The sequence below is a fragment of the Saccopteryx leptura genome, chromosome 2, assembly GCF_036850995.1.
Source record: "Saccopteryx leptura isolate mSacLep1 chromosome 2, mSacLep1_pri_phased_curated, whole genome shotgun sequence".
NCBI lineage: Eukaryota > Metazoa > Chordata > Mammalia > Chiroptera > Emballonuridae > Saccopteryx > Saccopteryx leptura.
In genome coordinates this window covers 65,581,427-65,607,902 of record NC_089504.1, presented here as the reverse complement: position 1 = coordinate 65,607,902, position 26,476 = coordinate 65,581,427, and the positions used below count along the sequence as shown (strand labels likewise).

At 37.5% G+C, this 26,476-nt stretch overlaps 1 protein-coding gene across 4 annotated transcripts in view; it reads left to right on the top strand.

Moving 5' to 3' along the window:
* BRD10 (bromodomain containing 10) overlaps positions 1 to 26,476 on the top strand; it is a 127,362-nt gene that overhangs the window by 18,674 nt on the left and 82,212 nt on the right. For 3 of the 4 annotated variants that reach the window (XM_066368112.1, XM_066368111.1, XM_066368110.1), the window contains exon 2: positions 20,807 to 21,007. The exons of the other annotated variant lie outside the window; for it this stretch is intronic. In XM_066368112.1, the coding sequence (XP_066224209.1) occupies positions 20,807 to 21,007 (201 nt within the window). The remainder of the gene's footprint in view (positions 1 to 20,806; positions 21,008 to 26,476) is intronic. 4 annotated transcript variants of the gene reach the window in all.

Here is a 26,476-nt window from a genome sequence, read left to right as displayed (position 1 = left end):
GTAGAGGATTTGGTGAAAGATTATGTCAAACTATATCTAGAAAAATTTGTTTTATTAGGCAGAAATCCAAAGTAATGTTGGAAAGAAGAGAAACAAAATACTTTTTTTTTTTTATGGGCCTGGCCCGTTGGCTCAGTGGTAGAGCGTCGGCTGGCGTGCAGAAGTCCGGGGTCGATTCCCGGCCAGGGCACACAGGAGAAGCGCCCATCTGCTTCTCCACCCCTCCCCTCTCCTTCCTCTCTGTCTCTCTCTTCCCCTCCCACAGCGGAGGCTCCATTGGAGCAAAGATGGCCCGGGCGCTGGGGATGGCTCCTTGGCCTCTGCCCCAGGCGCTAGAGTGGCTCTGGTCGCAACAGAGTGACCCCCGGAGGGGCAGAGCATCGCCTCCTGGTGGGCAGAGCGTCGCCCCTGGTGGGCGTGCGGGGTGGATCCCGGTCAGGCGCATGCGGGAGTCTGTCTGACTGTCTCTCCCCGTTTCCAGCTTAGGAAAAATACAAAAAAAACAACAAATTTTTTTTGCCAATTAATTTAGATAATATGCTTGATTTAAATATCTAGATAATTAGGTAGGACTTGATTGTTTTGTTATTTTAATTGAATAATTTCAGTCTTTTCCCAATTCATAGGGGGAAAATTATGTTATGTAATTATGTATATAGCATATTTAGAGCCACAATAATCAAAACAGCATGGTACTGGCAGAAAAATAGACACTCAGACCAATGGAACAGAATAGAAAGCCCAGAAATAACATAGAGCACTATATTATATACATAATTTTACTAATTTATCGTTATTTTCAACAACTTTGCCAATATTAAAAATATGAATATGACAACTATTACTAAGAAATTGCAAACGCATATTGATAGTACGAGTTGGTTATGCTTAATTTGACAGCTTGGTTTTTGTAGACCCAAATCTGTATTTGTTACAGACAGATACTTGTAAGAATATAGTCTTAAAATTAGTAACATAGCATCCTAAATTAAAAGATTTCTAGAAACAAATATGAGTAGTTCACAGTGGTCCACAGAGTACTGAACAAGTATGAAAACCACATATACTCTAATTTATCTAACTTTTTGTTATGGTGCAATAGCTAATGCATTTGTAATTTCTTCTACTTATTAATTCTACTGTAGGCAGTTTGGTGGGCAGTGAAATTTAAATAAGAAGTTTTTAGTTATATTTAAGCCTTATTTTTTTTAAATTTTACTTAGACCATTTTAACGGGGTGATATTGATCAATTAGAGTACATAGATTCAGAAAAACATCTCCAGATCATTATGACATTTGATTATGTTGTATACCCATCACCCAAAGTCAAATTGTCTTCTGTCACCTTTTATTTGGTTTTCTTTATGCCCCTCCCCCATCCCCTCTCTCCCCTCCCTCCCCTCCCTTCCCCTCCCCCACCTCATCCTTCTCCTCCCTTCCCCTCCCCCTGGTAACCACTGCTCTCTTGTCCATGTCCATGAGTCTCAGTTTTGTGTCAACCTACATATGGAATCATTCAGTTCTTGTTTTTTCTGATTTACTTATTTCATTCAGTATGTTATCAAGGTCCATCCATGTTGTCATAAATGATCCTATGTCGTTATTTTTTATGGCTGAGTAGTATTCCATAGTATAGATGTAACTCATCTTCTTTATCCAGTCTTCTATTGAAGGGCTTTTTGGTTGTTTCCATGTCTTGGCCACTGTGAACAATGCTGTAATGAACATGGGGCTGCATGTGTCTTTATGTACCATTGTTTTTGAGTTTTGGGGGTAGATATTGAGAAAAGAGATTGCTGGGTCACATGGTAGTTCTATTAATTTTTTGAGGAACCACCATACTTGCTTCCATAATGATTGTACTACTTTACATTCCCACCAATAGTGGATGAGGGTTCCTTTTTCTCCACAACCTCTCCAACACTTGTTGTTACCTGTCTTGTTGATAATAGCTAGTCTAACAGGTGTGAGGTGGTATCTTATTGTAGTTTTGATTTGCATTCTCTAATAGCTAGTGAAGATGAGCATCTTTTCATATATCTATTGGCCATTTGTATTTCTTCCTGGGAGAAGTGTCTGTTCATGTCCTCTTCTCATTTTTTTTATTGGGTTGTTTGTTTGTTTGTTGTTGAGTTTTGTGAGTTCTTTGTATATTTTGGATATTAGGCCCTTATCTGAGCTGTTGTTTGAAAATATCATCTCCCATTCAGTTGGCTGTCTGTTTTGTTATCAGTTTCTTTTTCTGTGCAAAAGCTTCTCAGTCTGATGTTGTCCCATTCATTTACCTTTGCCTTCACTTCTCTTGCCTTTGGAGTCAAATTCATAAAATGCTCTTTATAGCCAAGGTCCGTGAGTTTTAGTACTTATGTTTTCTTCTATGTAATTTATTGTTTCAGGTCTTATATTTAGGTCTTTGATCCATTTTGAATTAATTTTGGTACAAGGGGACAAACTGTAGTCAAGTTTCATTCTTTTGCACATGGCTATCCAGTTTTCCCAGCACCATTTATTGAAGAGGCTTTCTATTCTCCATTGTGTGTTTTTGGCTTCTTTATCAAAGATGATTTGATGATATATATGTGGTTTTATTTCTGGGCTCTCTATTCTGTTCCATTGGTCCAAGTGTCTATTTTTTCTTCCAATACCATGCTGTTTTGATTATCGTGGCTCTATAATATAATTTGAAGTCAGGTATTGTAATGCCCCCAGCTTCGTTCTTTTTCCTTAGGATTACTTTGGCTATTTGGGGGTTTCTATAGTTCCATGTAAAATTGATGATTTTTTTGTTCCATTTCTTTAAAAACTGATTTTGAAATTTTGATGTGAATTGCATTAAATTTGTATATTGCTTTGGGTAATGTGGTAATTTTGACTATATTTATTCTTCCTACCCAAGAACAAGGAATATTTTTCCATTTCATTATATCTTTTTCAATTTCCCTTAACAATGCTTTGTAGTTTTTATTATATAGGTCCTTTACAGTCTTTGTTATGTTTATTCCTAGGTATTTTATTTTTTTTGTTGCAACCGTAAAAGGGATTATTCTTTTGAGTTCATTCTCAAATATTTCATTGTTGGCATATGGGAAGGCAATAGACTTCTGTATATTAATTTTGTATACTGCGACCTTACTGTATTGGTTTATTGTTTCTAATAGTCTTTTTGTGGAGTCTTTGGGGTTTTGATGTATAGGATCGTAACATCTGCAAAAAGTGAAACCTTTACTTCTTCTTTCCCAATTATGAATGCCTTTTATTTCTTTCTCTTGTCTGATTGCCCTGGCTAGAACTTCCAGTAACTACGTTAAATAAGAGTGGAGAGAGTGGGCAGCCTTTTTTGTTCCTGATTTTATAGGAAAAGTCTTTAGTTTTTTTGCCATTTAATATGTTAGCTGATGGTTTATCATAAATGGCCTTTATTATATTGAGATATTTTCCTTCTATACCCATTTTGTTGAGTGTTTTAAACATAAAATGATGTATTTTATCGAATGCCTTTTCTGCATCTATTGATAGGATCATATGGGTTTTTTTTGTTCTTTGTTTTGTTGATATGGTGTATTATGTTAATTGTTTTACATATGTTAAACCATCCTTGTGTTTCTGGGATGAATCCCATTTGATAATGATGAGTTATTTTTTTAATGTGTTGTTGTATTCCATTTGCTAGTATTTTGTTTAGGATTTTATCATCTGTATTCATTAGAGATATTGGTCTGTAGTTTTCTTTTTTTGTGTTGTCCTTGCCAGGTTTTGGTATGAGGGTTATGTTGGCCTCATAAAATGTGTTTGGAAGTATTGCTTCTTCAATTTTTTGGAAGACTTTGAGTAGAGTAGGAACCAAGGCTTCTTTGAATGTTTGATAGAATTCATTAGTATAGTCGTCTGGCCCTGGACTTTTATTTTGGGGGAGGTTTTTGATAGTTATTTCTATTTCCTCCCTGCTTATGGGTCTGTTTAGGCTATCTACTTCTTCGTGACTCAGTCTAGGAAGATTGTATTGTTCTAGGAATTTATCCATTTCTTCTATATTGTTAAATTTGGTGGCATATAGTTTTTCATAGTATTCTATGATAATTCTTTGTATATCTATGATATCTGTGGTGATTTCTCCTCTTTCATTTTGGATTTTGTTTATATGAGTCCTTTCTCTTTTTCCTTAGTGAGTCTGCCAAGGGTTTGTCAATTTTGTTGATCTTTTCAAAGAACCAGCTTCTTGTTTTATTGATTTTTTTAGTAGTTTTTCTGTTCTCTATTTCATTTATTTCTGCTCTACTATATATTATTTCCTTTCTTCTGCTGGTTTTGGGTTCCTTTTTTTTTGTGGTTTTGGGTTACTTTTGTTCTTCTTTTTCTAGTTCCTGAAGATGTGTTGTTAAGTTGTTTATTTAGGCTCTCTCTTATTTATTTATATATGCCTGTAGTGATATGAACTTCCCTCCTATTACTGCTTTTGCTGCATCCCAGGGATTCTGATAAGTTGTAATGTTGTATTGTCATTTTTGTTTGTCTATATGTATCTTTTAATCTCTGCTTTTATTTCTTCTTTGACCCACTTAGTTTTTAGAAGTATGTTGTTTAATTTCCACATTTTTGTGAGTGTGTTTACTTCTTTTTTGCAGTTAAATTCTAGTTTCAAAGCTTTATGGTCAGAGAATATGCTTGGTATAATTTTAATCTTTCTGAATTTGTTGGTGTTAGTTTTGTGGCCTAACATATGGTTAATTCTTGAGAATGTCCCATGTACACTCGAGAAAAATGTATACTCTAACGTTTTAGGATGAAATGTCCTGTAGACATCTATCATATCCATTGTTCTAGTGTTTTATTTAAGATCCATATTTTCTTTATTAATTTTCTGTTTGGATGAATGATCTAGAGCCGTCAGTGGTGTATTGAGGACTCCAAGTATGATTGTATTTTTAGATCAGTTTGTAGGTGTCTTCTATACTTTGGTGCTCCTTGGTTTGGTATATATATATATATATATATATATATATATATATATATATATATATATATATATATATTAAGAAGTGTTATGTCTTCTTGATTCAGTGTCCCCTTTATCATTTTGAAATGACTGTCTTTGTCTCTGATTACCTTTGCTGTCTTGTAGTCAGCATTGTTAGATATGAGTATGGGTATACCTGCTTTCTTTGGATGTTATTTGCTTGGAGAATTGTTTTCCAACCTTTCACTTTGAATTTGTTTTTATCCTTGTAGCATAGATGTGTTTCTTGAAGGCAGCATACAGTTGGATTTTCTTTTTGATCCACTTTCTTACTCTTTGTCTTTTTATTGGAGAGTTCAATTCGTTTACGTTTAATGTAATTATTGACACTTGAGGGTTTCCTGTTGCCATTTTATATATTACTTTCTGATAGCTCTGTATCTTGTTTGGTTCTTCTCTTGTTTTTCTGTCATTTGTTTTTGTTTGGTTGTATTCCATACTTCTTTTGTCTGTTTCTTCTTTTTTTAAGCCATTTGTTTCTGTAGTGGTTTTTTTCAAGGGTGGTTACCATTAAGTAATAAAAAGGATATATATCATATTTATTGTAGTACATTATCATCATGAGTGCTTCTGCATTCCATCCTCCTTTGCTACTGTTAATCTTTGTTCTCTCCCCTTTTTTGTTTTTGTTGTCACAGATTAATCTTGTTTTTATTGTAATCTTGTTGGAACTTTTACTTATAATGTTTTGTTCTTTGTATCTGGTTGGAAAACCCCCTTTAGTATATCCTGAAATGGGGTTTTTCTGGTGATAAAGTTCCTCATCTTTTCTATATCTGAATGTTTTTATTTCCCCTTTGTATTTGAAGGATAGCTTTGATGGATATAGTATTCTTGGATGGAAGTTCCTCTCTTTCAGTACTTTAAATATTGGGGTCTACTTTATTCTGGCTTGTAGAGTTTCTGCTGAGAAATCTGATGATAGTCTAATGGGTCTTCCATTATATGTTGTATTCTTTTTTTCCCTGGCTGCCTTGAGGATTTTTTCTTTGTCATTGGTTTGTGATAATTTCATTACGATGTGTCTTAGAGTAGGTCTGTTTGTGTTAAGGTAACTTGGTGTTCTATTTGCATCTTGGATTCAAGGCTCTAATTCTTTCCACAGGTTTGGGAAGTTCTCATCGATTATTTGTTTGAATATGTTCTCCTTTCCATTTTCTCTCTCTTCTCCTTCTGATATACCCATTATTCTTATGTTGCTCTTTCTGGTGGAGTCAGACAATTTCTTTAGGGTTTTATCATTATTTTAAATTCGTGAGTCTCTCTCCTCTTCTCTCTGTAGTATCTCTAGTTGCCTGTCTTCTGTGTCATTAATTCTCTCCTCTATCTGGACTGTTCTATTAGCTAAGCTTGTTATCTCGTTTTTCAGTTCATGTATTGAGTTTTTCATCTCTGTTTGGTTCCTTTTTTTTTTTTTTTTTGTATCCTTTTGAAGTTGGAAATGGGGAGGCAGTCTAGACAGACTCCCACATGAGCCTGACCAGGATCCACCTGGCATGCCCACCAGGGGGCGATGCCCTGCCCATCCGGGCCATTGCTCTGCTGCAACCAGAGCCATTCTAGCACCTGAGGCAGAGGCCACAGAGCCATCCTCAGCGCCTGGGCCAACTTTGCTCCAATGGAGCCTTGGCTGCAGGAGGGGAAGAGAGAGACAGAGAGGAAGGAGAGGGGGAGGGGTGGAGAAGCAGATGAGCGCTTCTCCCGTGTGCCCTGGCCGGGAATCGAATCTGGGACTCCTGCATGCCAGGCCCACACTCCACCACTGAGTCAACCGGCCAGGGCCTGGTTCCTTTTTATAGTTTAAATTTCTTTGGTAATGTATTCTTTTTGTTCATTGAATTGTTTTTTGAGCTTTCTTAATTGCCTTTCTGTGCTCCGTTATATATCCCTGAGTATTTTTAGGACTTCAATTTTTAATTCTCTGTCATTTAACTCCAAGGTTTCCAAGCAATTGAAATTTTTTTCTAGAGATTTTTTCCTCATCTATCTTAGCTACATCTCTGTCTTTTGTATCCATATCTGATTTCTTTTTCCTTAATGTTATTTGAGAGTGGTATTGTTAATAACACTAATAAGAGATAATTAAAAAATAAAATAAAAATTGAAAATGTACATTGAAAAAATGAAAATTCTATAATGATAAGTGAAACAAAAACTATAGAGAACAGGGAGCCGGAACTGAGGAAAAATGACAGAGATTTAAAAATGAAGTAAAAAACACGCAAAATGCCGCAAAGAAAAATATGAATCCAAAATAAAATAATTTGTTGATAAATGACGATCGAAAGAGAAAAAGAAAAAAAAAGGTTAATGTTTTTGAAATGTAACCCTCATAAAAAAAAAAAAAAAAAAAACAAGAATGAGGATTGTAACAACTGTGGATAATGAAGTTCAAAAGCAAAAGGAAATAAGATAAAATGACCAAAGTGGAAAAAAAAAGTTACAGAAAATGTAATTTTTTCCTGGTTTTGAGATGAAGCTTTTTTATTTTTTTTTTCAGCAGGTGGCGCTATACTACAGGTTTTGCCCCTGTGGGGCTCTTGAGCAAAATGTTTGCTGTTTTGTCGCAGTGGCAGTGATGTAGGCTGGGCCTCAATCCTGTAGGTAGTAGGGGCTTGTTAGGACTTGGAGGCTCTGACAGTGGGAGTCTCATTTAGTTTTCCAGGTGCCTCTCCTCACATCTCTTCGACCTGAGCCAGCAGCCTGGGTCATTAGCTGTGAGGTTTGCCCTAATCACTGCTTGCAGAGCAAGAGGCTTTAAGAACAGCCAGGTCCTTCCTCCAGGACCGCTCAAAGCACAGCTCTGCATAAGGCTGTGCCAACCAGAGCTGCCAAGGAGAGCAGCCAGGGCTGGGAGCCAATTGCAGATCTGGCACCTTTCTCAGGGCTGGTGGACAGGTCTAGCACGTCTCACCGTGCTGCTGGCTGGGAGCCAATTGTATACCAGGCGCCTTTTTTTTTTTTTTTTTTTTCTGTATTTTTCAGAAGCTGGAAATGGGGAGAGACAGTCAGACAGACTCCCGCACGCGCCCCACCGGGATCCACCTGGCACGCCCACCAGGGGCGACGCTCTGCCTACCAGGGGCGATGCTCTGTCCCTCCGGGGCGTCGCTCTGCGGCGACCAGAGCCACTCCAGCGCCTGGGGCAGAGGCCAAGGAGCCATCCCCAGTGCCCAGGCCATCCTTGCTCCTATGGAGCCTTGGCTGCAGGAGGGGAAGAGAGAGAAAGAGAGGAAGGAGGGCGGGGGTGGAGAAGCAAATGGGCGCTTCTCCTATGTACCCTGGCCAGGAATCGAATCGGGGTCCCCCGCACGCCAGGCCGACGCTCTACCGCTGAGCCAACCGGCCAGGGCCCCAGGCGCCTTTCTAAGGAACCCCGAGCATGTCTAGTACGCCTCAGTGCTCCATGGGTCTAATCTCCATAAGCTTCTCCCTTGTGCCCTGTTTGGTAGCCCACAGCAAGCCACCTGCGCACCCAGCCCCCATGACTTCTGCAGTGCACACAGAGGTCTGCTCCCATCCACTTGGGCACACAATGCCTGTGATCTCAGTCAGAGCCGGAAATGCAGGAATGCACTTTGAAACCTGTATTGGCTCATGGAGGCACCCTGCTTGGTCAGGTCCAGGCCTAGGGACCCCGGCCCTTGTGTACTTCCTGTGCTGTTGATCAGGGAGTCAGGACTACACAAAACACTGGCTACAACCCACACAGATGTCCACCGCTGATAATCTTGGGCTAAGCCCTCTGGTCTGTGAGTGCGCACACCCACGCCTGAGGTGCCAGGTGGAGCTGCTCGCACACTGCCCACGATTATGGACCTGGGAGTGCACAAAGCTGCTGCCACTGGTGCCGGCTTCCACGGGCACCCCGCACTGGCATCCTTTGTCGGAGCCTGCCGCCTGTGCTCGCCCCGCATTCGCGATCTCAGGCTGAGCAGGCTTGCTCTCTCCTCTGCTTGGTCATCCACCCTAACCCAGCTGCTTCCCTCTGCCCCATATCCTCTGCTTCTCTTGGTTCCAGATGAAAGCGATCCTTCTTCAGATCAGTGAGGAAAGCGAAATACTCCGTTCCCCGTCTTATTTCCTTCAGAGTGGATTATATATTCAGCCACCTTTTTGCCCCATCATACCTTTGTCTGGTGTGTGTATATTTCAGGTGCTCCTGAGATTTTTTCTCTGTCTTTAATTGTTGAATTTGTTGAAAATTCAAGGGGAGATATCAGGAGCAGCCCTCACGGCGCCATATATCTGATGTCACCTAAGCCTTATTTTTAAAACAGTTTTATTATGACTGCATAAATTACAGAATAACAGAACTATTTTAATTTTTCATTAGCATTCAGTCTTTTTTCCACTAATTGTTAACACCATTCATTCCTTTGCATATGCTATATACTCTTCTAAACATTCTATGTGCTCTTTGAAGAAGATTTGGAAAATAACAGAAAATTTTCAAAAATTTAAAATCAGAAAGGTAATTATCCCATGATAGCTTTCTTGATCTCATCTGTATACATGTGTATTATTCACTCACACACACAAAATTATAATGCAAAATTTGAATTTGCCATATATATACTGCTCATAAAAATTAGAGGATATTTCAAAATGAATATGAAGCTACAAAGTATCCCCTAATTTTTATGAGCAGCATCTATAGTTTTATATCCTGCTTATCACTTATTAGATTTGGTTTTACTTACTGTTAATCAAATGTTACATGTGAATATTGTTACATGTGAGACTGTACACTGACAAGGTTACAATAGTAGGACTCTGTAATGTGCTTTTTGTTTTGTTTTTCGATCCTGTATTCTAAATTTTTTTTTTTGCTATGTGGATTAGCTATCTTTTGCTTTATTTGACTACCAACATAAAAATGACAGACCACTTTCACTAAAAATTAGCCTAAGTCATTAAGAAATAGGTTGAAGCCTGACCAGGTGGTAGTGCAGTGGATAGAGCATCAGACTGGGATGCAGAGGTCCCAAGTTCGAAACCCCGAGGTCACTGGCTTGAGCGTGGGGTCATTGGCTTGAGCGTGGGATCATATACATGACATGTCGTAGTTACTGGCTTGAGCCCAAAGGTCTTTTGCTGACTTGAAGCCCAAGGTCGCTGGCTTGAGCAAAGGGGTCACTTGCTCTGCTGTAGCTCTCCGGTCAAGGCACATACAAGAGAGTAATCAGTGAATAACTAAGGAGCCACAGCGAAGAATTGATGCTTCTCATCTCTCTCTCTGTCTGTCAAACATACACAAAAAAGAAATAGATTGAAGTTATCAGTCATGCCATGATAAGTTTGTAAAATATATAGTAAGAATACATGGTGAAAATATATTTTAATGTTTCTTAATCACACAAGTTAACTAGCTTTCCAATATCTTGCCATGTTTTATGACTATCCTTTTCAGCGGAACTCATAATTTGCCAGTTTGGAGCAAGAAGTAGAAACAGAGCCTCTCTTGGCTGCCTTTGATATACAAAAGCCCAGCAGAAAGTTTGAAATTACTTTTTATTTATCATAATTTTAGTAATAATTTTATTAAGTGCCATTCTGTCACTTTGGGGCTTTACCTATTTTAAATTATTTAACCCCCACAACAACTCTCGAGGTAATTAATGATTTATATAACCTGATTTACAAATGAAGAAATGAGATAAGATTAATTTGCCCAACCTTGTTAGTGGCAGGACCTAGATTTAAATCCAGACTCCAGAGCCCAGGTACTTCACTGTTGTGCTATCCTGCTTATGAATAAGAGCTGTAGGGATTGAGAGAGAGGAGCTTTTCTACCTGTGAGAGAGGCTGGGGAGAAAAGGATTATGAAAGATGTCAAGGAGGAGGGAGCATTTTAGATACCTGTAGTGGTAGGATTGACAATATTTGTAATATAAATTAAAATTATTATGCACATAAAATATAACTATTGTGAAAACCTAGAGGATATAGTTAAAGTGTAACTGCACTACACATGGACTTTTTTTTTTAGCAATCCAGTGCTTAGAGTTTGTTTTATTAAGTTTTTCTTAATTGATTTTGGAGAGAGAGAGAGAGAGAGAGAGAGAGAGAGAAACATCAATTTGTTGTTCCACTTATTTATGCATTCATTGCTTGGTTCTTGTATGTCCCCTGAGCAGGGATTGAACCCTCAACTGTGTCATTCGGGAACAAACTCTAACCAACTAAACTACCTGGCCAGGACCCTTATTAATTTAAAAAATAACATGTTCATCTAGTGGCAAAATTTAAACAGTATAAGAGGCAATACAATAAAACTGTCTCCACTTTGACCAGTCCCTTGGTCCCCTATTATTAAGAGGCTACTTACTCTTTACTAGTTTCTGTATTTAATTGGGTATCTAATAGCCATCTCAAACTTTAACATGTTCAAAACTGAACTGGTTTGTTGTTTTGCTTTGCTTTTCTAAACCTATTCTTAGCTCCTGTGTAAATGACTCCACTGTCTGCCAAGCTGCTCTGGACAAAAAACTAGCTTTTATTCTCTCTTTTTACTTATTTCCCATATTAGGCACATGAACCGGTTCAGAGCTTTCTTCCTCTAAAGTGTATTTTAAATCTTGTCTGTTCTCTCCATTGTCACCACTTAAGTATGAAATCATTATCTGTTGTCTGGAATACTGACTGCTGCCTGTTCCTGACTTGTTTTCCTGCTTCTGCTTTTTTCTCTTAGAGTCCATTTTTCAACCAGCAGTCAGAGTGAACTTTAAAGTACTATGTACATTAATAGGAGTCAACATTGTGCTTAAAGCACTTCAGTGGTACTTAGGCCATCCTAAGGAATTTGTTTCACTGATATTTACATACCTACAAGTCATTTCTCAACTATAAGGGCCTTTATATACTACTTGTTCTTTTTTTTTTTTTTTTTTTAATCTAGAACATTCTATCTCCAAAGGTTTTTGTTTAGGTTCGTTTGTTTTGTTATGGTGGCTCCTCCTTCTGTCATTTCCTTAGAGAAGTTATTCTTGACTATTTTTTGCATAATTTATAATATCTAACTCATAGTTAGGACTTACATATGTATGTACATATTTATTTGCGTTTTGTATTCTTTTTACTAGTATGTAAGTTTAATGAGGACAGGAATCTTGCCTATGTGTTGATACCAACACCTAAATTAATGGATAAAGGAAAAAGTGAATCAATGAACAAATGAACGAATCTATCTGAAATTTGTTTTGGTCAAGGAGTTAGGTTGAAATTCAGCTTTACTTTTTTCTTATGACCAGCCAGTTTTTACAGCTTCACTTTTCTTATTGCTTATATTTACCATTTTTATAATACATTAAATTCCTGGTGTAGTTGAATCTTTTTCTTTCTTTTTGTTCCCTTCCCTCATTTCACCTCATGTCCCCTGGGCCCCATTACTCACCTCACATTTGACCTCACCCCACACCTCACAACCAGGTCCCACTGCTTGCTGTCCACAACTCACCTCATGTCCACCTGGTTACTTGCCTCGTGTAGTCTGAGTGGCTCGTCCTGGCCTTGCTTATTTGGAACTATTCTTGAACGCTTTCCAGTGTGCTGTTGGTATGTCTCACTGTTCATCTTGTGGTATTACACCTCTATAATACTCTAATTATAATACCCATTTTAATATCTCATAGTATAAGTTATGAGTCTTCTGTCAAATGATTTTTTATTTATTTTACTATAATTTTTCATAATATATTTTTGCAGAAGAAGAAAAATAGTATTTTTTTTAATTTTTTTTATTTTTTATTCATTTTTAGAGAGGACAGAGAGAGGGAGAGAGAGAGAGACAGAAGGGGGGAGGAGCTGGAAGCATCAACTCCCATATGTGCCTTGACCAGGCAAGCCCAGGGTTTTGAACCAGTGACCTCAGCATTTCCAGGTCGACGTTTTATCCACTGCGCCACCACAGGTCAGGCAAAAAATAGTATATTTTTTAATAGTTCAGTGTAGTCAACATTTGCATCACACATGTTTTAGTCACTTGGCATAAGAAATATGTGAGAGAACAATAAAAATTACTGGTTTGTAAGGGATAAAAACGATATTCTTTCCATTCTGTGGGCAGTATAATGGCCACTTGTCATTTAAGTTAGTTATGTCTTCAGCTCTTAGGGGGTCTATACATTTCTTTGTTATGACCTGTTTTTTTCAGGTCGGCAGGGGAAAGATTTGCCCTTGCTTTCCTATCTTTCTACTTTGTGCCATTGTCTGAATCTGAAAGTGTGCTGATTTTATAGTCTTCTACCTAAAGCCTTATGCATATTTGGCAGATATTTAAAGTTGCCCAAGAACAGAAAGCCAAGGTATCTACTTGCTCACATTGGAGACTTGTCACAACTTTAGCATCTTCTGTGGAATGTGAATGTAACTAAATTGTATGAGAGTTAATGACCTAGGAAGCCTTTTGTTCTGCCTTTACTGAGAACTTCTGATTGCTTCTAGATGGTGAAGAATAGCTGTCATGGTAGTAAGATGTACAGCAGAGCAGTCCTAACTTATTAAAAATGAAAGTGCTTATTAAAGTTGTTGAGGTTGGTAAAGCACTTTAAAAATAGTATTTCTGTGTAACTAAAACTTTACATTTACCTTTGTACCTTCCTTAAATTAGAAAGACAGAAATCAAGAAATGGAAATTTATTCTAAGCAAAATGGGTTTTTTGTTATTGTTGTTTTTAACCCTGTTGGCCTGACCAGGTGGTGGCACAGTGAATAGAGTGTCGACTTGGGATTCTGAGGATCCAGGTTTGAAATCCCAAGGTCACCAGCTTGAGCATAGGATCATAGACATGACCTTATGGTCACTGGCTTGAGCCCAAAGGCCGCTGACTTGAAGCCCAAGGTCACTGGCTTGAGCAAGGGGTGAGGGGCTCAGTTGGAAGCCTCCTCTCCATCAAGGCACATATGAGAAAGCAGTCAATGAACAACTAAAATGTCACAGCTACAAGTTGATGCTTCTCATCTCTCTCCCTTCCTGTCAGTTTGTCTTTTTCTGTCTCTTGCTAAAATAAATAAATAAAAATAATAAAAATTAATTATGTTTAAGAATTAAGTCATTTATTAGGTGCCATTTCATATAGGAATGGGGGCCCTAGATTTTTTAATGTTTTTTTCTCTTTTTATTTTTAATGTTTATTGGTTTTAGCAAGAGAAGAAAGAGGGGGAGAGAGAGAGAAGGAGGAAGGGAGGGAGGCAGGGAGGGAGGAAGGAACATCATCTGTTCCTGTATGTCCCCAACTGGGGGATTGAACTGGCAATCTCTGTACTTTGGGATTATACTCCAACCAACTGAGCTATCCCTGGCCAGAGCTATTTTTCTTCTTTCTTTCTTTTCTTTATTTTTTAATTGAGAGAGAAGATATGGGGGAGAGAGAGTGATAGAGTGCAGTGAAGCATCAACTTATTCCATTTAGTTGTGCCACTGATTGCTTCATATATGTGCTATGATCGGGCTGGAACAGGTGAGCCAGTGACCCCAAGCTGGCAACCTCGGGATTGAACCAACCACAGCAGCCCTCCAGGAATATGCTCTAACCACTGTGCAACTGGCCAGGGCTCTTGAAAGGTTCTTTTTAACTCATAAAGATCTTTGCAATTAATTCCTTATGGAAGTTACCTTCTTGAATTTTACTAATGAATGTCTTCCTGCTTAAACCTTGGGTTTTACTTAGTCCTTCTCCTTCTGTTTGGAGAATTACATTGTGTAGATAGATCACTTTAAATCTTTTCTCCCTTAGCCTCTCTTGTGCTATTTCTTAAACTATTTTTTTTATTTATTAACTTACCTTTTGAGTCTTTATCTTCTTTAGCTGTGTTTTTCCTTTTAACTGTGGATAATCCCTAAAACTATGCCTTTAGATCTTATCTGCCTATATTTATTTCTCTGTGGAGAAATAATTTATTTTTTATTAAAACTTCATCATTAAAACTCTCAAATAATGTCTTGAACTTTCCCTTTTGTCTTAGTTTTATATATTTGTCCATAGAACTTTTCTAATTGTTGTACAACTGTTCTTTCAACATGTTAAAAACTACGTACATATTTCTAACCAAGGTCTCCTTCCCAGTTTTTCTCTTTTTCATATCACCTTTCATATTTTTCCTAGTAGTGTCACATTATTTCAAAATAAGCATATTAAAGTTATCTTTGATTGTTATACTTTTCATTTAGTATCAATATATACAAATCCTCATAGTGTTCATTGTTGAATCTCTGCTGCTCACTTAATATTTTGAATGGATGAATTTGAATAACATGAATAAATATTTTTCTTAGTATTTATTTTTCTTTCTTCCCTACTGATGCAAAACTGCTCTTTCTGCAAAGTCTAGTTTTAGTTCTTGACTAAAGAATAAGCAGATGATATAGAGACATTGAGTAAGTAAAAATGAAAAATACTCCTGACCAGGTGGTGGCGCAGTGGATAGAGCATCGGACTGGGATGCGGAAGGATCCAGGTTCAAGACCCGGAAGTGTCCAGCTTGAATGTGGGCTCATCTGGTTTGGCAAAAAGCTCACCAGCTTGGACCCCAGGTCGCTGGCTTGAGCAAGGGGTTACTCGGTCTGCTGAAGGCCCGCGACCAAGGCACATATGAGAAAGCAATCAATAAACAACTAAGGTGTCGCCACAAAAAACTGATGATTGATGCTTCTCATCTCTCTCTGTTCCTGTCTATCTGTCCCTATCTATCCCTATCTCTGACTCTCTCTCTCTCTCTCTCTCTCTGTTAAAAAAAAAAAAAAAGGAAAAATACCATTTGAATTTCATAACTGGGAGATAATTTGTAAAGACGGATTTCAATAGAGGAGGTGTATGCAAATGTCAGATTAAGATGTGAATGAAAGGTGAAATGAACCAGTAGTTTAAATGTAATTCTTTTCTAGGAGAATGGTTTCTTGTTAATAAAACTATAATATGTATATATGCTAAAGGCAACTAGCAGGTTCAGGTTGAAGATACAAAAGATAATTAATGAAATACAAATTCTTAAAACCTACAGTGGGATCAGTTTTTTATCAGAGGATGGGAGGTGCATTTTTCACAGCATCTTAAAAGTTACCTTTAGATAATTTTATTTGATTCAGATAAATTTGGATTATGAAAAGCAGGAAGTTAATGGAGCTCTAACTTTAAAGCTACCATTTTCTCTGTGAAATAAGTGGTAGGCAAGGTCAGCTGCCAAGTGATAAGTAGTGAGGTAAAGTTTTTAAATAATGATGGTATTTGCAGGTGAGTACTAGACTTATTAGGGGGATAACTTTATAACATTTAATTGTCTAACCCCTCCCCTATGCTGTACACCTGACTAATATAGTGTTGAATGGTAATTATAATTGGGAAAAAAATGTTAAAATTGAAAAAAAAGATGGCATTTGAATTTTTTTTTCAGTAAAACAGTTTAACAATTTAATGGTGTGACCTTGATCAATAAGATTATATAGGTTTCAGGTAAACATCTCTATAAGTAGCATTTGACTGTTGATTGAGTTGTGTGCCCATCACCCAAAGTCAAATCATTTTCCATCACTGTATATTTGTCCCTCTTTACTCCTCTCCCCCTCTGAAATTTTTGTTATGGAGGACTAATGAGAAAGTTGACTTTCTTCAAAGAAGTCATTTTAGACAGGGTTGTGCCCAGTTTGGATTACAGGTAGACAATAGACTTCAAGGTGGGACTTTTCCTATAGTTCTTAGTAGTGGAAGCATAGGAGTGAAGGAGATTTTATGACTGAGATGCCTGAGAGAGGTTGGGTGCCTGAGCCAGAAGGTAATTGATTAAGGGAGTTGAGATAAAGAAGAGTCATATATGATGAATCTCAACTAGTGAATAGCTGGAAGAGGCTGAATTATGTAAGGGCAAATGAAGGAATCAAATGAGGAACTGGAGGTCTGGATGAAGATGGGTTTAAAAATGGAGGAACAATAAGAGAAACAACTGGGAGCATGGAAGGTAAATAGGATCAAGTAGGAAATAAGTTAAATAGTTGGAGATAAATGCTTTCTTTGTAGGTATGAAGACTTCTTTTTGGCCCTGGCTGGTTGGTTTAGTGGTAGAGCATCAACCTTGCGTGTGGAAGTCCCGGGTTTGATTCTGGGTCAGGCACACAGGAGAGGCGCCCTTCTGCTTCTCCACCCCTCCTCCCCCAATTCTCTATTCCCCTCCCCCCACACACACAGCTATGGCTGAAATAGTTTGAATGAGTTGGCCCCAGGCACTGAGGATGGTTTGGTGGCTCTGCCTCAGCCGCTAAAATAGCTCAGTTGGCAAGAAACAGAGCAGAGGCCCCAGACGGGCAGAGCATCGCCTGGTGGGGGGCTTGCTGAGTGGATCCCTATGGAGGCGCATGTGGGAATCTCTTCACTTCCTGCCTCTCACTTAATAAAAAAAATAATTTAAAAAAAAGAAAGACTTCTTTTTACTGAAAATTCCTTGGGTATCTGATATGTAGTTGCAGATAAAAGCAGTGGTCTTTAAACTTTTATAATCTGACTTCTAAGCAGAAAAAATTTTAATATGTACCACTGATATATGTATATTTATAAATATCATTGATACTATGTTTTATGCTATTTATAATATGTAAAACATACTACAGGGGGTCCTCAGGTTATGCCAGTCTCAACATGATGTTTCAAGTTTACGACTCTCACTGCCATAAAAACTTTAAAAAATTGAGACATGAGTGTTTTGGCTTACTCATTTTTTATCATTTTTTTCTGTTACTACAGTACAGTGTACAATACAGTATATTTATGCCCTTTTCCTTCAGTGATTTTCAACCTTTGTTTCTCACGTACTCATAAACTAATTACTAAAGAAAAAGGGGCCCTGACCTCTTTTTTAGTAACTAATTTTTTTGTGCCATGAGATGAAAATGGTTGTATTTAGTCAGGGGCACTGACCTTAGCAATTAGTGTGTGTTTGTGCCATGAAAAAAAAAAGGTTGAAAATCACTGTTATGATTTTACAACTGTGTTAGGATAGGTAAGTGACTTAGGGTATGTTTCGACTTATACCAAAATTTGCGTTATGTCACTGTTGTAGGAACGGAACTGTGTGTAAATTGAGGACCCCTGTATTATGTTTTATACATTGTAAAACATTAAACTAGATACTTAAAATGTGAGGTTAAGCAGCCTGGCCTATGGTGGCACAGTGGATAAAGCATTGACCTGGAGTGCTGAGGTTGCCAGTTCAAAACCCTGGTCTTGCCTGTTCAAGGTACATGTGGGAGTTGATGCTTTCTGCTTCTCCCTCCTTCTCGCTTTCTCTCCCCCTCTCTAAAATGAATAAAAATCTAAATATGTGAAGTTAAGCATTTTTTATGTAATTTTTAAATATTAATATTACAAAAAGTTAATTTCTGGTGAGGGCATTGTGATATTTTATTAGTTTTTAAAATCTTGGTTTGATACTTGGCTGTAGAGCTATTTGAAAGGCTTGTTTTAAGTTAGATTTATTTTGGTACTTGGTTTTGATGACTTATAGTTCAGAGCTCAAAGAATACATAAATCAAGATGGAAGAAAGGCATTGCGGGCTGGATTGACTGCATCATGATGCTTTTCTATCAAACATGAGAAAATTTTTGTTGAAATCTACCAGTAAAAGTTCTATTTTTTTCTAATTTCAATTAGTTGCCTTTGAAAACTTAACAGTAAGATTTTGTTGTGCTGCATAATCTTCATTTGCCCCTTCAAATCTATTTTCCACCCTTGTGCATTGTGCCCCAAGAGGCTGATTTCTAAGGACTGCATCAACTGGTCTGCCTTGTTCTCTGGCTTCTGTTTGGAGTCAGTGAGAGACACTGACAGGAGGACAGAGGTAGAGATATTTATTCTAATAGTTACTGCAGGTTGACAGTAACTGCTCCATCATGGTGTGGCCCTCTTATACAAATACAGCCCGCTTAGTTCCAGTAACTATTGCCTCTCCTTCCCCTGTTGGGCCTAGAGTGATGATAGCTCCCTGACTAGCCCAAGAGTGCTTCACAATCCCTTCATCATTTTCCTTAATCTTGCCTGTACATTCATAAATAGTCTTCATTAAACATCCCCTCAATTTTAGTATTCTCTCTTGCCAGTACCCTGAGGTTATATTTTATAATAGTTATATTTTAATAATTTTAAGTAAACCAATTTTTTAAAAGTGAGTGAGAGTCTTTAGGATATTTTTAAGCAGATTAGATTATTCTGTTTCTAAGTTTTAATTCTACAGATACAGTTTTTATAAGTGAAACATCTACATTGTTTTGATAACAAAATCATATAATAGTGGAAACCTTTCTAAATATCTGTTTTTACTAGGAAGCCAGTGTTAGTCCATCTATCAAGCATAAGTAAAAGTTAATATCAATTCATTTTCTTCTTAATACTTATATTAATAATTTTAAACAGAATTGAGCTTAGAGTACTGAGATTTGGAATGTATTAACAATATAGAAAAGACCTTTCATGATTTGAAGGGGGGAGAAATATAATAAAACTCAATTACTGCATAGCTTTAGTGAGTTAACTATAATTACTGCATAGCTTTAGTTTTTTTGGGTTTTTTTTTCTGAAGTTGGAAACAGGGAGGCAGTCAGACAGACTCCCGCATGCGCCCGACCGGGATCCACCTGGCACGCCCATCAGGGGGCGATGCTCTGCCCATCTGGGACGTTGTTCTGTTGCAACCAGAGCCATTCTAGCGCCTGAGGCAGAGGCCATGGAGCCATCCTCAGCGCCCGGACCAACTTTTTGCTCCAATGGAGCCTTGGCTGCGGGAGGGGAAGAGAGAGACAGAGAAGAAGGAGAGGGGGAGGGGTGGAGAAGCAGATGGGCACTTCTCCTGTGTGCCCTGGCCGGGAATCGAACCCGGGACTCCTGCACACCTGGACTACCGACGCTCTACCACTGAGCCAACCGGCCAGGGCAGCTTTAGCTTTCTGATCATGGTAGCAGTCTGTTATTTTCAAACTATTATCAGACTGACTTTATGAAATAATTTTCCTAAAAGGCAGGAAAAAAACTTGAATTTTAAAAAGGGAGATTTACGTTAGTGTATTCTTTGGTCGTTGATTAATTATCTGACAATTCTGTTTGAAGTTGAGACTTATTTTTATTTTATTGCCTGATAAAACTCAAGTATTTAGTTACAAATGTTTAATTAGGATCTTTTTTTACTATGGACAAAATAGATGATTGGAATTCTTCAACTTGAATTATATGTGTAAATTTAAAATGATAAATAAACAACTTGGATAAATAAACAAATATAGTAGGGAAACGTGAGATTGAAGAGAAAATCTAGATTCTTAGATTCTTATAGTTTAGTCAGAAGATTTTTAAATTTACAATTATATTGTAATACAACTGAAAATTTATATATTTTAATGCTTTGTTTATAATTTCTTCAAAGTGTTTATGTATCATAAATTTTTTCTGCTAAAGTCTTTTTGTATTATTGTACATTTTCCCACACCAGTGATAGGTAATATGAAATATATAAAGAGATTTAATTTTGCTAACAGTGGATTTTTTTCTCATTAAAGAGATAATGCTTTAATCTTTAATTTTAATGCTTCAGTTTTAAATATATTTTTAAAGTTAGAGAAGAAACTGTCATGCAGTGATTTTTTTGAATAAGGAAATTAGAAATTATGTAGGGAGGATAAAAACTAGATAGCTAAGCAAGGTTTAACTACTTTTTATGTATTTGGCGAAAGGAGTTCTTCTTGAGATACTGGTTAAGGGGATTTATTGCTTACCCAGGAGATTTGACCTTGTGAATTGACTTATTCTTCTCCAAGGCACTTGAGAGAAAAGACAACGATAGCAGTTACATCTAGAGGCTATTATGGATTGGAGGATGAGAAGGGAACTGCATGTACTTCAACAAGGCGTCGGTCAACACCTCGAAGTTTGGTGGGCTTGACAAGTGGAGTATTTGAATCTGTAATGGTTCAAGTTTTGAGACAGGAAGAACAGCTGAGAGCAAAAGAAGAAAAAAGGTAAATGTTAAAAATAATTAAGTTCATGTTGTTCAAATTTTCAGAAACTACCTTTCAAAGAGTAGCTGTATAACTTTTGTGTGCCCATATAAAATTTCTGGGCCCATTTTAGTAGTGTTCCAAAATGCATTGTCACCAAAGTATGAATTTATATTGAAATATCACAATGAAATTTGTTTTAAAAGACAGTTTTAAATTTTAAACCAAGTTTGAAGCAAAACAAAAATAATTTTTATAAAAGATTTCAGAATGTTTTCTATATTTCTAGATTTTCTTTCAAATTAATTATTAATTTTAAGTTAGAGGAATTTTGTATGGACTTGTAAAGCTTTAGAATAGACTCATAGACCTTTTTTTTTTTTAAATTAATTGAGAGGCAAGGAGGCAGAGAGATAGGCTCTTGCATGCGCCCCGACCGGATCAGCCCAGAGAGCCCCCTACGCGGCGATGCTCTGCCCATTAGGGGCTGCTGCTCAGTTGCTCAGCAACTGAGCTATTTTATATTTCAGTGCCTGAGGCGAGGCCGTGGAGTCATCCTCAGTGCCTGGGGCCAACTTGCTCAAACCATTCTAGCCGTGCTGCAGGAGGGGAAGAGAGAGGGGGTGGTAGGGAAAGGGGTGGAAAACCATATGGTCACTTCTCCTTTGAGCCCTGACAAGGAATTGAACCTGGGACTTCCACACACCAGGCCGACACTCTACTGCTTAACCGGCCAGGGCCTCATAGATCTTTAAAATTAGAAGCTCCAGAAATTACATAGTTCAAAATGGCATAGGTTCACCTCTCCCAGTTCCTCTGTTGGTATTAATTTCCTCAGTAACTATGCTTACTCTGGGCTCACCAGGAAAGTATGTTGTGTTCATTTAGTGTTACCTTCTATAGTCCGAGAGCATAGACTGATGGCACTAGAAATATTTTACTTACAACAAAAGAGACAAAGGCTCGATAGGTAAGTGAGTACTTAGAAAGGCTGGTGATATTTATACTATAAAATCTCAAACTATGTTAGGAGTGATTGCTGATATAATAAGGAACTACTAATTCTACTCAAAAGCAATTTATAATATATCATTGCTCATCTCATAGTAATAAATGTAGCTTGCTTTGATACTTACTGGATTAACACTTCACCTTGAGACTCTCCATCACCACACTTTTTATAGTGGTGGTTAATTGGGAACCCAGTACTGTTTAATAGGTTGGAATGGTGAGAAATTTAAACAAAGGCAGGCTTGTAGAAAGAAGGCTTTAGTAGTCTAGACTTCCATTACTGGTGTCCAGAAATAGGGAGAGATCAGATTGTTCTGTGAGCAATTAACAGGACTTGGTACCTTCCTTGAAATAAGGGGAACAAGGAAGAAACAAAGATGAGTCAGAACATAGTTGTAATAATAGTGATAGTAGATATAAGAAGAAGATTAATAAAAGAGTAGTTAACATTGATTGAACATGACTATTTGCCAGGTTTAGCTCTAAGCACCTTATATGCATTCAACATTTATTCTAAGGCACAGAGAGATTAAGTAATTTACCCAAAGTCAGACAGGTTTTGAATTATGATCAAAATTTAAATGTAGGCAATTTGATTCTAGAGCTTATGCTCTTAAGCAATATGCTATCTTTGTAACTTGTTAAGTAATAGTACCAGCAAAGAACCTAGAAGAGCTTGAGTCCATGGTGTGGGGAAAGATCGGTGGACTTCAGTTTTTATTGTGCTTGAAGTTATGATGGAGATATTTAAGCATCCAAATAGGAAAGACTAGTAGGAAACTAGAAGTATAACTGAATCTTTTTCTTTTCCCAGGTTACATTTATTTATATGTGTCCATTGGTGATTAAGACATTGGGGAAAATCCTTAATTTAATGTCTTAGTAACTATCATAATTCAGTGGAATTATATGAATTAAGTTCTTTCTTTGAGTATATTGTTCACATTTTCTTTCTTTCTTTTTTCAAAATTGTCCTTAAAATGTGCATGAGAACAAGACGAGCTTAAATTTATACGACTAAACAAAACCGCATAATGTGTGGTCTGATTTTTAAATCATTATTACTATTCTTTGCATTTAAGTCTGTATCAGGGTGTCCAGTTCATTAACAAATAAACACCTTAACTGTTTACTCAAGATTGTGTTAGATATTTGCAATTCCCTGTGAGGGAATAAATTTAAATTCTTGATTATTTAGAGTAAATGAACTATGATTGTTTGTGTGACTAGAATGAGACATCCATAGGGGTGGTAAGGCAGCACTTTTGGTTCCAGATTATTTTTGGTTTTTTTTTCTTTTTTTTTTTTTTTTTTTGGTATTTTAATTATGATGTGTCTTGGTGTAGGTTTCTTTGGATTTCTCTTTAATGGAGTCCTCTGTGCTTCTTGAACTTGTGAGAGTTTCTCCTGCATTAATTTAGGGAAATTTTCAGCTATGATATGATTGAACAAAGTCTCTATCCCTTGTTCTTTTTCTTCTTCTTCAGGAACCCCTATGTTGCGGATGTTATTTCTCTTCATGTTGTCACAGAGCTCTCTAAGAGTTTCCTCAGACTTTTTGAGTCTCTTTTCTTTTTTCTTCTCTTTCTTGCCTTCATTCAAGTTGTCCTCCAACTCACTGATTCGATCCTCAGCTCTATCCATCCTGTTTTTAATTCCTTCCATTGTGGTCTTTATTTCTGATATTGTATTTGTCATCTCCGACTGATTCTTTTAATATTTCAATATCCTTTTTTATACTTGCTATTTCTTTTTTTTTTTTTAATTTTATTTATTCATTTTAGAGAGGAGAGAGAAAGGGAGAGAGAGACAGACAGAGAGGGAGAGAGAGACAGAGAAGGTGAGGAGGAGCTGAAAGCATCAACTCCCATATGTGCCTTGACCAGGCAAGCCTAGGGTTTCAAACCGGCGACCTCAGCATTTCCAGGTCAACGCTTTATCCACTGCGCCACCACAGGTCAGGCCTATACTTGCTATTTCTTTATTTAGGTGTTCATAATGACCATCCATTGTTGTTCTAAGATCCCTAAGCATCCTTACAATCATTATTTTGAACTCCGCATCTGGAAGTTTGATTATTTCCATATCACTCAGTTCATCTCCTGAAGGTTTCTCTTGTGGTTTCATTTGGATTGCACTTTTTTGTCTTCTCATTATCTGTGTTTGGGTGTTTTGTTTGTAGAGTTGGTTGAGTCTAGGCTTGGTGTTGTCTGCCTCCAGTTTTCAATTGTGTTCTTTTTTTTTTTTTTAATTTATGATTTTAATTTATTGTGTTTACATAGATTCAGGTGTCCCACCGATTACATCTCTCCCCACCCTCCTGTTTCCCTCGGCCTCACCGCCCTTTCTCCCCTTCCCCCAGTGCCTTCCCTCCTTCCCTCCAGGATTTGCTCTCCTATTCTCTAGAATGCTATATTATGTATATATAATTTCACTCATCTCTTTCCTTCCTCTGATCCCATCTTCTCTTTCACTTTCCTTCTGACCTCTTTCCTGGTAGTCCCTTTGATCCCACCTTTGCCTCTGTTTCGTTCCTCAGTTCACATTGTTCATTAGATTCCTTAAATGAGTGAGGTCATATGATATTTCACTTTTTCTTTTATTTGTATGTATTTTACAAATGGAGTAAAGAATAAATAAAATCAGCCTGACCAGTGGTAGTGCAGTGGATTGAGTGGTGATCTGGGACACTGAAGTCCCAGGTTCAAAACTCCAAGGTCGCTAGCTTGAGCACATGCTTGCTGGCTTGAGCACATGTGCCTGCCGGCTTGAGCGTGGGATCATTGAAATGAGCCCATAGTTGCTGGCTTGAAGCCCAAGGTCCCTGGTTTGGCTGGAGCACCCTGGTCCAGGAAGGCATCTATGAGAAGCAATTAGTGAACAACTAAAGTGATACAACTACTAGTTGATGCTCTTCATCTTTCTCCCTCCCCTGCCCTCACTAAATAAATAAATAAAATCATAATAAGGGCCTATGTACCCACTACCCAGCAATTTTTAAAGAAATTAAACATAGATATAATCAAGCTTCCCTATATTTTTTCTGTTCCCAGAAGAAATCACTATTGTTATCTTATCATTCCCATGCATTTTATAACTGAATTTTAGCTATTCTTTTATACTCTTTGTCAGCTATATGTGCATTGCAAATATTTTCTCCCAGTGTGTGGCCTGCCTTTTCATCTTCAGTGGGTTTTTTTTGTTTTTTGGTGTGTTTTTTTTTTTTTGAGGAAGAGAAAATAGTAACTTTGAGTTCAATTATTTTTTAATATTTTGTGCTTTTGGTGACCTAAGAAATCATAGCTTACCCAAGGTTATGAAGATTTTCTCTGTTTTTCCCCAGAAATTTCTAAGTTTCTATTTTTTTTGGTTAGGGCTGTGATCCATTTGAAATTAATTTTTGTGTGGTGTTTGAGGTAAGTATAAGTTTACTGTTCTTCCATATGGGTGGATAGACAGTGTTCCAGTATCATTTGTTGAAAAAACTATTCTTTCAGCACTATTACTTTTGCATCTTTGTTGAAAATCAGTTGAATATATATTTGTGAGTCTTTCTGGGCTTTCTATTCTGTTCCATTTATCTATAGGTCAATATTGTATGACTTGATTACTATAGCTTTATATAGTAAGTCTTGAAATTTGGGAAATGAGTCTCCCAACTTTGTGTTTTGTTTTCTTTTTTTCGATGATTTTTAAAAGAGGTTTATTTATTGATTTTTAGAGAGAGGGGAGAGAGAGAAAGGCGGGGGAAAGGAACAGGAAGCGTCAGCTCATAGTTGCTTCTCGTATGTGCCTTGACTGGGCAAGCCCAGGGGTCTCAAACTGGAGACCTCAGCATTCCAGGTCAACACCTTATCCACTGCACCACCACAGGTCAGGCTGTTTATCCTTTAATTGTTAGGCTATACTAGGATCTTTGTGTTTCTGTGTGATTTTATGCCGCAGACCAGCGCGGCTCCAAATAACGGTGCGGAATTAAGGAAACACACTGTCAAAACAAAAATGATGGGACCGGGAGGACTCCTCAAACTGCCTGTCAGTATCTGAGTGCCTCATAGCCCCAGTTCGCTTTATTATATAGTCATATGCAAATCAAGGACCCTGATACAAAGTTGTACATCAAAGGCTAAGACAGGAACTCTCCCAAGGCAAAAATAGGATAGTTAGTGAAATTTACACAGGATACATTAGTGAAATTTATAAACATCTGAAACAAACAAAGAGAGGAAGGGCATGTATATTGCTTCCTGCAACCCAAGGAAGCAAGTGGAGTGAGTGCAAATACTCAGCATCAAAGCCAAATATGGAGATGGAGGGGGGAGAACTTAGCCTTTTGCTAAGCCTTGAATCTATAATGGCTTCGTGCTGGGAACGGTTCACAAGGTTCACAACAATTTTAGAATGTATTGTTAATTCTTAGAGAAAAACTAAAGCCTAAGGGAATTTTGATTGAGATAGTGTGAAAGTTATCAGTGAAAT